This window comes from Pseudophryne corroboree, chromosome 8 (assembly GCF_028390025.1).
Source record: "Pseudophryne corroboree isolate aPseCor3 chromosome 8, aPseCor3.hap2, whole genome shotgun sequence".
NCBI classification, from domain to species: domain Eukaryota; kingdom Metazoa; phylum Chordata; class Amphibia; order Anura; family Myobatrachidae; genus Pseudophryne; species Pseudophryne corroboree.
The window spans coordinates 81,411,390-81,423,434 of record NC_086451.1 but is presented as its reverse complement, the minus strand read 5'-3'; the positions used below and the strand labels follow the sequence as shown (position 1 = coordinate 81,423,434).

At 47.1% G+C, this 12,045-nt stretch overlaps 1 protein-coding gene across 4 annotated transcripts in view; it reads right to left on the bottom strand.

The window, feature by feature from the left end:
* AK8 (adenylate kinase 8) overlaps positions 1–12,045 on the bottom strand; it is a 308,774-nt gene that overhangs the window by 67,620 nt on the left and 229,109 nt on the right. For all 4 annotated transcript variants that reach the window (XM_063936758.1, XM_063936757.1, XM_063936760.1 and 1 more), the window contains one exon: positions 4,311–4,452. In XM_063936758.1, the coding sequence (XP_063792828.1) occupies positions 4,311–4,452 (142 nt within the window). The remainder of the gene's footprint in view (positions 1–4,310; positions 4,453–12,045) is intronic.

Genomic DNA, 12,045 nt, shown 5'->3' with positions numbered 1-12,045 from the left:
AGGGTTAGGGTTAGGCTACAGGAGAGGAGGTTAGGGTTAGGTTGTGGGAGGGGAGGGCTAGGGTCAGGCTGTGGGAGCAAAGGGTTAGGCTGCGGGAGGGAAGGGGAGGGTCAGGGATAGGTTGCAGGAGGAGAGGGTTAGGCTGTGGGAGGGGAGGGCCAGGGTTAGGCTGCAGGAGGAGTTGGTTAGGCTTAGGCTGCGGGAGCAGATGGTAAGGCTGTGGAAGGGAAGGGTTAGAGTTAGGCTGCACTAGGAGAGGGTTAGGGTTAAGCTACAGGAGGGGAGGTTAGGGTTAGGTTGTGGGAGGGGAGGGCTAGGGTTAGGCTGCAAAAGGGAATGGTTAGGGTTAGGCTGCAGGAGGAGAGGGTTGGGGTTAGGCTACAGGAGGAGAGGACAAGGGTTAGGCTACAGGAAGGAGGGTTAAGGTTAGGCTGCAGGAGCGGATGATTAGGGTTAGGCTGTGGGAGCGAAGGGTTAGGCTGCGGGAGGGGAGGGTCAGGGATAGGTTGCAGGAGGAGAGGTTTAGGCTGTGGGAGGGGAGGGCCAGAGTAAGGCTGCAGGAGGAGTTGGTTAGGGTTAGGCTGCGGAAGGGAAGGGTTAGGCTATGGGAAGGGAAGGGAGGGTTAGAGCTAGGCTGCACTAGGAGAGGGTTAGGGTTAGGCTACAGGAGGGGAGGTTAGGTTGTGGGAGGGGAGGGCTAGGGTTAGGCTGCAAAAGGGGATGGTTAGGGTTAGGCTGCAGGAGGAGAGGGTTGGGGTTAGGCTACAGGAGGAGAGGACAAGGGTTAGGCTACAGGAAGGAGGGTTAAGGTTAGGCTGCAGGAGCAGATTATTAGGGTTAGACTGTGGGAGCGAAGGGTTAGGCTGCGGGAGGGGAGGGTCAGGGATAGGTTGCAGGAGGAGAGGGTTAGGCTGTGGGAGGGGAGGGCCAGGGTTAGGCTGCATGAGGAGTTGGTTAGGGTTAGGGTGCGGGAGCAGATGGTAAGGCTGCGGAAGGGAAGGGTTAGGCTATGGGAAGGGAGGGTTAGAGTTAGGCTGCACTAGGAGAGGGTTAGGCTACAGGAGGGGAGGTTAGGGTTAGGTTGTGAGAGGGGAGGGGTAGGGTTAGGCTGCAAAAGGGAATGGTTAGGATTAGGCTGCAGGAGGGTCAGGGTTAGGCTGCAGGAGGAGAGGGTTGCGGTTAGCCTACAGTAGGAGAGGACAAGGGTTAGGCTACAGGAAGGAGGGTTAAGGCTAGACTTCAGGAGCGGATGGTTAGGGTTAGGCTGTGGGAGCGAAGGGTTAGGGATAGGTTGCAGGAGAAGAGGGTTAGGCTGTGGGAGGGGAGGACCAGGGTTAGGCTGCAGGAGCTGGTGGTTAAGCTGGGGAAGGGGAGGATTAGGGTTATGCTGTGGGAGCAAAAGGTTAGGCTGTGGGAGAGGAGGGTCAGGGATAGGTTGCAGGAGGAGAGGGTTAGGCTGTGGGAGGGGAGAGCCAGGGTTAGGCTGCAGGAGGAGTTGGTAAGGGTTAGGCTGCAGGAGCAGATGGTTAGGCTGTGGAAGGGGAGGGTCAGGGTTAGGCTGCAGGAGGAGTGGGTCATGGTTTGGCTGCGGGAGCAGAAGGTTAGGTTGCGGGAGCAGAGGGTCAGGGTTAGGAGCAGGAGGAGAGGGTTAGGGTTACAAGTAGAAAATGAAGACTGGGAGCGCTGACAGATTTAGCATATATCAGACAGAGGGGGGTAGGGGGGTGATTCCCCCCCCCCCCCCCCCCCTGGTATTCCCCCCCCCCCCCCCCCCTGGTATTCCCCCAGCACACTAAAAACTTATCTGTAACCATACCTGAACCTATCTGGTAATAGAATTTTAGAGAATTGGTCACATGCATTTGCAAAGACATGTTTAGCTGCTGAGCCGCGCCAAGGCTTCTCCGATATCAGCAGTCCTAACACTACATAGTAGCAGTGCCCACATAGGACCATGTGATTTGTCTACAGTAAGGCCTCATGATAAAGGCTTTTATCATGAGGCCTTACTGTAGACAAATCTCATAGCCCTATGTGGGTACTGCTCTCTGTCTGCTGTTTGTCTGTGACCCCTCCCCCTTTCTAGCACCTGATATATATTTATCTCCAGGAATGATAGAGCAACTGCCACTGTTTGTCTGCAGATTTAGCATATATGTATATTTATTAATGCAGCAATAAAAACGATAATATAAAATGCTAGAGTACAAAAATAAATAATCACAATAGGAACAATATAATAATAGATGGAAACCTACAACAACCACATACTTATCACTGCTCTGTCAGTAGTATTAAACTTGATAACGGTAATGTGTATTGTAACAGTGAAAACATATATGGCAATGGGAGGCAGGCAATATACCGACCACGGAATCCCGACACCAACTTGGGTGGTGGTCCACGCAACCACCCGAGGGGGAATAGAACCCTGTGACCGAAGCATGGCAAGCGCAGCGAGCCCGCGAGGGGACACGCTGCGCTCGCCTCCGGGATCCCGGCGTTGGTCTCCTGACTGCCGGGATCCCATACTGATCCCATAGCAACAATTTAGTTAAATAAATAGATAATGAAAATAAGCTCATTAAAAAACAATAAAACATAGCTTGTGAAAGCATCCAGACCCGCTGAACCAGGTAAATCACTACTAGACCACATGGATTATGTCATCATGTCAATAATGTCAGCATTACGACCATGAATGATGAATGTCAGCAAAAAGTACGTCAAGGGCCCAATTAAATGTGAAATTAAGACTTTTGAGCACATGCATCCACACACTTATATCTCTGTGGCTGAATTCAGAGGCACAAACAAGCTGGGGAAAGGGGCTGGAGGTTGGGGGGTGCTAATTACCCAGGTAGCAGCAGTCTTCTCTGCCTGGTTCTGCCCCTGGCTGAGCAGGCACTGGCGCCCCCTAGTGCAGCATGAAGCGCTGCATATAGTATTTTTTTTTTTAAAAATTCGTAGGGGTCATGCCACGCCTCCACAATAAATAACAAGTACTTTATAGTGTTTGGTTAACGTTTTGCTTGGGGAAATTTTATTTCTCGTGTATACGAAGCAAAAAGAGTAATGGTATTTTCTTTAAAATGCAATGTTTTCTGAAAACAACCCAAAAAACATAATTTGGGTACTGCATAAAAAAATTGCAATGTTGATACTGAAGTGTGGGGAGCGCAGACGTTGAACAGTGGACTCAACACAGAAGTGAGAAAACCCTCAGCAGTGAAGGGGTTAATTTATGTTTGTAGATACAGTGACAGAATGTACAGAACCTTTCTATAAATTTTTTACAGAATAGAATTCTTTATAACTCCATTAGAAAATGATATGGGGTTAGCGTGTGCCTTTATGGCAGCTCCGGCAAATATCAAATATATATGCAAATATACAGAGAAATAAGTTTGTCTGAGAACAATGACTTATATCCTTGCCTTTTACATAACACTTACAGAACCATAATGCAGGCATGTACTGAATCCAATATTTGGTTTTGAATTTGACTATATCATAAAGTATCTTTAAAGCATGTGTAACTTTATTAGCTGTCCAACAAATTATTATCTCCTTTTCAAATTTCTCCGGAGGTTAAAAATGTCAGTCACACAGATACAGACTCTCAGATTGCCAGCATGTGATGGCAGAGGGGGAAATATATGAGGATAGTTTTACATTACACCGAACAAATTGATCTCAGGTGATCCAAGTCTCCCTACATCATCTGTCATGTGACTGTGGTTGCCATGGTAGTTCATAATATATTATAAATCACTAAAACATTTGGGAGGAGGGAATCTTTGGTGCGTGCTTGAAAAGTGGGTGTGGCGGCACATCAAACCTCAACTACGTGTCACTTTGGGGTATGATTGTGTGTCACGCCCCGCTGGTCATCATGCTGGGGGCGTGGTCAGCACTTCCTGAACTGATGGGCTGTCCCCCAACTTCTTTCTAAATATGTTGCGAGCATGGGTGGGCCAGTGGGACAGTATCTGAAAAGCGGGACTGTCCAGCCATAATTACGATGGTTGGGAGGTATGATTAATAGTAGTTGAAAAAAGCCACTACATCAATATCGGAAACTAAACATGAAAGTGAGAAATGTCTGAAAACATGTTCTGTAGCTGATAGCAACCAGATTACAAATTCTCAATTTTCTAGTACAGGTTACAAAATGAAAGCCAACATCTGATTGGTTAACATGGGCTATTAACTCTTTTCTTGCTTGCTGGACAGTTTTTAAACATGTCTGCCCACTGTAATAGTAAATAAATAAGTAATAAGTGAAAGTCAGCAAGACAAAGTTTTACCTGTTAGGGACAAATCCTGCATCATTCAGCATACCAGCTTGCTCCACGTCTCTCGGGAATCCGTGCAGTACCCAGCCACGTGTAGCGCACTCCAATCTGCTAAGGCGGTCAGCCAGGATCCTCAGCACAAGGTTATCTGGCACTGAGAACAAAGAGAATATAAGCAATTCTAGAATTATGCACCAAGTTACTGCTACAGCTCAGCTTCTGTACACACATTTTAAGGACTCGGCACTGTCAAAGAGCCGCACTAGATTTATTTCAGTGTGCTGCAGATCCGGCCGACTGCCGTCAGGAAACCAGCAGCCGATGCACTCCTTAAAATAGCGTGCTGCAATTCACCTACCTTTGTCAAATAACACAGTTTTCAATGGAGAAAGAATCATTTGAATATCTATGCTATTTATAAATCCCCTAATTCCTGAAAAAAATCACTGATTTCTCAGATGTTTATACAGTAAACATCAGATACCGCCATCCTCATATACTTCTAACAGAACTTACACAATTAATAAACCTGTTAAAGCTAAAGGGCCCCATACACTACAGCGACATGTCGGAGGCTAATGTCAGAGGCTAATGTCGGAGGTGATTTCCCTTGAACCGCCCGGCAGCTTCCTGGGCGGTAGGATCGCATACGATACATCGTATGCGGTCCTTTTGCATACGATGTATCGTATGCGATTCCAGCCATGCCTGCGGGATCCGACATATCACGAGTGCAGCACTAACAACCTAGGGGCTCCGATCCGACGCTCACGGGAACGCGCATCGGATCGGACGTAAAACACATCTGATTTGCCACTTTTCATCCGATTTATCGGCCCGAAAGGTCGAAATCGGATGAAATCAGGCATTATAATTCTAGTGTATGGGGCTCTTAAGCTTTTCATAGCTTGCCCCTGGTAGCGAACATTGGGGAAGATTTATTAAAGCTTGGAGAACGATAAAGTGGAGAGAGATAAAGCTGTGTTTGAAAAATGACAATTAGGAGCTGATTGGTTGGTACTATATATCTCTTCAATTTATCTCTCGCCAAGCTTTGATAAATCTTCCCCATCATCTCCAGGTGGCATTAGCTACTACTGATAAAGCTCCGCCGACATTGTGATTTACCAATTGCAAATGCGCAATCAACAAGTGAAGTCACTCAAAATGCTTCATCAATACATTTGGAGAGTGCAATCCTGGCAAGCAAATATTGGTAAATATCTCCAATAGTTCGGAGCTACACAATGCAAAATGAAACGTTATTTACCTGGGGAAAATCCTGATAAATAATAAATAGGCCTCTATGACATTTTACTGGTCCCACATTTAACTGATTTTCTAATAAAAGGCCCAGGATTTTAACACTTAGGGCGGTATTCAAATGATATATGACGCCCAATCTCCTTTCTAAAGTGATCCCCGTTATCGTGCATATTGCACCCATAGTAATCAGGTTTAGCTGCATAAAGGGTCGGGTGCCCTAGCTAATCCGGGGGTAGCTAGCTGAAAATATTATACCACGCCCGTCAGCAGAAACAGAACGGGTGTGGAGGTGGGTAAAAAGAATTGAATAGTCTTGTGAAACTGATACCCTTAGTCTTGTGAAACTGATTGCAAGTCCCAATAACCAGGTTTATTCTGGCGCAACAACTGTTCCCATGTGTTATTGTCCATTATACCTTACCAGGCTATGCCTGAAGTTACTACAATCAAATTCGCAAAAGACTATATGTCAGATATACACTTTTCACCAACCAGGGGCTACATGTAATAGCCTATGAGCTGCCAGAGGTGTGGAATATTGTGCGAGCCAGGCCGTATTTTTAAAGCGGCAATCATTTACGAGGCAAGACTAACCTGGTTTTGGTGTGTAAACGATTGCCGCTTTAAAAATACGGTCAGACTTGCACAAAATCCCGCAGCTCGTAGGCTATTACATTTAGCACAAAATATATATATGCCTTTGCCAGAGATAAATGGTAGCCTGATCATTGCTAGTTTAAGACATACTGTGGAGGAAGTTAGGTAATAATCCTGAGTCTTGCTGAAACAATTAGATCATGGTATAGCAGGAGAGTAAATTGTTTGTTTATTGTTTACTGCCATCTGCAGGCCCAAAGTGGGAGTTACATGTGCTGGATTATCTACTAGAAAGGCTTGAGAACCGCAAGCATCTGGGAAGGGTCAACAACGCTATAGAAGTGCTAATGAATCACCGGGGAAGAGGAAGAGCGTACTTGCCATCCGAGAAATATTCCTTAAGGATCTCAAATGGCCTATGCAAACAGCAACTCTAAGTACTGTTAGGGAAACAGATGGAAGGCAAATTATTGTAAAGTAATAGATTAAGGGGGTGATTCAGACCTGATCGCTGGGCTGCTAACTTTGCTGTCCTGCATTCAAATAGTCGCCACCCCAGGGGGAGTGTAAATTCGCCGTGCAAGCGTGCAATCCCATGTGTATACCGAGCTGCAAAAAACCACTGTGTGCAGTCTGTGCGCAGCCCAGGACACTAGCGCACGCAGGGTGGGTTTCTGAGTACCCAGAAACCCCCCCTGACAGGCCGATTTTCTTTTAAATAGCTGCCTGCAGGCCCCGATCTAAGCTCCGCCTCTCGCGGCAAAATGCCACGAGTAGTGGGTGTATGGTGATTAGGAGGGGTTCACTACGATATGCCGGCTAATACAACACAAATCTATCTGGATCGCGTCATTTTTGGCCCCGCCCCCTCACTCACCCGCGAATCACGGGATCACGAGTGGGCGGAGCCTACTACTGCAGTGTGCTGGGTCGCCGTTCACACACCTCATGTGCTGCATGCATTAAAGCCACAGTCAGTTTATATAATTTACACCTACAGGCTGGTGGGCACCTGAGGGCACCAACATATTGCTGTATGGAGTTCCAGGATATATAGTTTTATATATATATATATATATATATATATATATATATATATATATACATATACACACACACACACACACACACATACATATATATATATATATATATATACATACACACACACACATGTATCTATATACATATTCATATATATATATATACACACACTCACTTTTTCCATGGCTGAAAAAAGAATTAGACCAGCACTCACGTTTTTAGTTGATGAAAAAAAGGGTTTTTTATTCCTGATAAGACATCTAGGATACACCCCACTGTTACAGTTCGCCCAGCGAAGTGGGCGTATGGCATATTGGCACTTCGAGCACTACTGAAGACCCCTGCCGCCGCCTCTTTTCAAATGCGGCTCTATTCACACGCCAATTGGAGCATTTTAACTAGCTGCAAATCAGTTGCAGCAGCGTGGCCGCCCCTGATTGGCCACCGGACAACAGCAGAGTTGAAATAGTGGTGGTCAAAGGAGCCAATGACCCCAGCCTTCCGCAGCGCCGCAGCCACCTCCCCAGCCTCCTCTTCTGCACCACCGTGTCACGCACAGCCTCCTCTGCACCGCCGACGTGACACACATGTATATATGGAACCCCCCTCCCCCCCCCTAACAAATCCTGCGTTTGCCCCTGCAGGACTTACTCCTATAGGGGGTCATTCCGAGTTGATCGCTCGCTAGCAGTTTTTAGCAGCCGTGCAAACGCTATGCTGCCGCCCACTGGGGAGTGTATTTTAGCTTAGCAGAAGTGCGAACGCATGTGCAGCCGAGCTCTGCAAAAACAGTTTGTGCAGTTTCAGAGTAGCTCTGAACCTACTCAGCGCTTGCGATCACTTCAGCCTATTCATGTCCGGATTTGACGTCATACACCCGCCCAGCGAACGCCCAGCCACGCCTGCGTTTTTTTCAGACACGCCTGCGTTTTTGCACACACTCCCTGAAAACGGTCAGTTGACACCCAGTAACGCCCCCTTCCTGTCAATCTTCTAGCGGCCGCCATTGCAAAGAAAAACTTCGCTAGAACCTGAGCTTTGTAGGGCTTTGTACCCGTACGTCGCGCGTGCGCATTGCGGGGCATATGCATACGCAGAAATGCAATTTTTTTCACCTGATCGCTGCGCTGTGAAAATCGCCAGCGAGCGATCAACTCGGAATGACCTCCATAGTGCGATCAGAAGAGGCTGATCGGGGCCGGAGCTGCTTGGATACGCCTGCGTTTTTATGGACACTCCCAGTAAACGGTCAGTTACCACCCACAAACGGCCTCATCCTGTCAATCACCTTGCTAATGCACGTGCGAATGGGATTTTCGCACCATTCTGTCGCTGAGCGGCGATGCCCGTTGTTGATGGCCGACGCACGTGCGCATTGCGGTGCATACGCATGCGCAGTTATGACCTGACCGCCCGCTGTGCGAAAACGCACAGCAGCGATCAGATCTGAATCAGGCCCTAGGTGCAAAGCCGAAACTAAGGTACATTCAGCACCTGCATCAAACAAGATTTTAAATACATATGTAAAAGATTCCATACACTGACCAAACGTAAGTCGTGCTGCTTCAAACTACTGAAAGGAGAGTTTTTTTTTAGTTCATCCCTAAGCTGGTTATGGATCAATAGGTCAACCTGGATATGGTCAACAGTCAATAGGTAGACCACTATTGGTCGACATGGGAAAAGGGCGGCACCTGAAAAGGTTGACACGGGACAGGTCGACATACGAAAAAAGGTTGACATGACATTTTTTTTATTTTGTGGGAGTCGTTTTGTCACTGTGTGCACACGCGTAGTGCGGCTGCTGCGTGTGCACACACAGCACAGGGCTTCAGCCTGCGTACGCTGCAGCGACCAGGTCTGAATAAGGCCCTTAGTTTGTTCTTTCCACGTAGAGTCAGCTGACTTGCCCCGGTTAAAAAACACAGGATCAGGCATGGAAGGATAATTGGCGTTGGACTACATTGGTCACGGTGTTTACACATTTGTGTGACTGTGGCAGAGAATTTACATTGTAAGCTTCATCGAGGCAGCAACTGATGTGCCTGAGTTATGCTCTCTGATTGCGTTCTCTGTGGAATATCATTATAGTAAATAACATGTAAACATTTTATGGATTAGAGGCTTCTCTAAGGCTGACCGCACAGAGCTATATTGCTGCCAATCACCAAACACCACTGAATTTGTTGCATTTAGTTTCAAAATGAGTGCAATGCCTGAGACTGTATTAAGCAAAATCAATTACGTAAGTGTCAGACATAACATAAAATCAGCCTTTGGCTTGTGTTTGGAGTCCTACCATTTGGACTAACAGGCTCCCGTGTTATTTGGTCACTCAGACTAGGTTCTAGTCACCAAACCCTAAAGCGTCCCCTTGAAACTCAGCTCCTCAGACAAGCTGTTCCAATTCCAGAACCACCCACATAACATCCCTAAACTATTCTACCCAATTAACTGACCTCTACACGATTTAAACAAAATTTACATGTGTTCTCTTGCCATACTCAAACAAACACATGACCCCAGGCCAACATTACTACCAACATTGGTGTATGACTGCATCATATAGCCCACAAAGCACTTATTACGGGTTGGGTATGAAATGCCGACGTTCGAGATGCCAACTGTCACATGAGTGATGGCGGCATCCCGACAGTGAGAATCTTGACATTGGACTGGGGTAAGAATTCTACTCATCACCCCTTTCTTAACCTAACCCTCTGGGGGGGAAGGGTCGGCTAGGACTAACCCTCCTGGGGCAGTCGGCTACGGCTATCCTTCCGGGGCTGTCGGCTACAGCTAACTCCCCCAGTGCCTAACCCTAACACCCCCAGTGCATAACTAAAACCCTCTCTTCCCTGGGTCTTAACCCCCACCCTGATACTCACCTTCGGGTTGTTGGATGTCGGTGTTCCGGCACTGGTATCCTAAGGGGTGTCGGGATTCCGGCGTCAGTCACACGACCACCAGCATCCCGACTGATGGGATGCCAAACGCATCCCCTTATTATAATTGTAATCTGGCTGAACTAATAAGTATAAGTATATATATATAATAAGAATTTACTTACCGATAATTCTATTTCTCGTAGTCCGTAGTGGATGCTGGGGACTCCGTCAGGACCATGGGGAATAGCGGGCTCCGCAGGAGACAGGGCACATCTAAAAAGCTTTTTAGGTCACATGGTGTGTACTGGCTCCTCCCCCCATGACCCTCCTCCAAGCCTCAGTTAGGTACTGTGCCCGGACGAGCGTACACAATAAGGAAGGATCTTGAATCCCGGGTAAGACTCATACCAGCCACACCAATCACACCGTACAACTTGTGATCTGAACCCAGTTAACAGTATGATAACAAAACGAAGTAGCCTCCGAAAAGATGGCTCACAACAATAGTAATAACCCGATTTTTGTAACAATAACTATGTACAAGCATTGCAGACAATCCGCACTTGGGATGGGCGCCCAGCATCCACTACGGACTACGAGAAATAGAATTATCGGTAAGTAAATTCTTATTTTCTCTAACGTCCTAGTGGATGCTGGGGACTCCGTCAGGACCATGGGGATTATACCAAAGCTCCCAAACGGGCGGGAGAGTGCGGATGACTCTGCAGCACCGAATGAGAGAACTCCAGGTCCTCCTTAGCCAGAGTATCAAAATTTGTAAAATTTTACAAACGTGTTCTCCCCTGACCACGTAGCTGCTCGGCAAAGTTGTAATGCCGAGACTCCTCGGGCAGCCGCCCAGGATGAGCCCACCTTCCTTGTGGAATGGGCATCTACATATTTTGTCTGTGGCAGGCCTGCCACAGAATGTGCAAGCTGAATTGTACTACAAATCCAGCGTGCAATAGACTGCTTAGAAGCATGAGCACCCAGCTTGTTGGGTGTATACAGTATAAACAGCAAGTCAGACTTTCTGACTCCAGCCGTCCTAACTATATATATATATATATATATATATTTTTAGGGCCCTGACCACGTCTAGTAACTTGGAGTCCTCCAAGTCCCTAGTAGCCGCAGGCACCACAAGAGGTTGTTTCAGGTGAAAACGCTGACACCCCTTTATGAAGAAACTGGAGACGAGTCCCAGTTCTGTCCTGTTCAAATGGAAAATTTTAATATGGGCTTTTGTAAGACAAAGCCGCCCATTCTGACAATCGCCTGGCCGAGGCCAGGGCTAACAACATGGTCACTTCCCATGTGAGATATTTGTCAACAGCATGGTCACTTTCCATGTGAGATATTTCAAATCCACAGATTTGAGCGGTTCAAACCAATATGATTTTAAGAAATCCCAACACTATGTTGAGATCTCACGGTGCCCCTAGGGGCACAAAAAAGCTGTATATGCAATACATCCTTTACAATCTGGACTTCAGGAACTGAAGTCAATTCTTTCTGGAAGAAAATCTACAGGGCCGAAATTTAAATGTTAATGAACCCCAATTTGAGGTCCAAAACACTCCTGTTTTCAGGAAGTGTAGAAATCGACCTAGTTGAATTTCCGTCGTGGAGCCTTCCTGGCCTCACCCACGCAACATATTTTCACCACATGTGGTGATGACGTTGTGCGGTCACCTCCATCCTGGCTTTGACCAGGGTAGGTATGACCTCTTATGGAATGCCTTTTCCCCTCAGGATCCGGCATTCAACCGCCATGCCGTCAAACGCAGCCGCGGTAAGTCTTGGAATAGACATGGTACTTGCTGAATCAAGTCCCTTCTTAGCTCCCCAGGCCCTTAGTCCTCTGTGAGCATTTCTTGAAGTTCCGGGTACCAAGTCCCTCTTGGCCAATCCGGAGCCACTAGTATAGTTCATACTCCTCTATGTCTTAT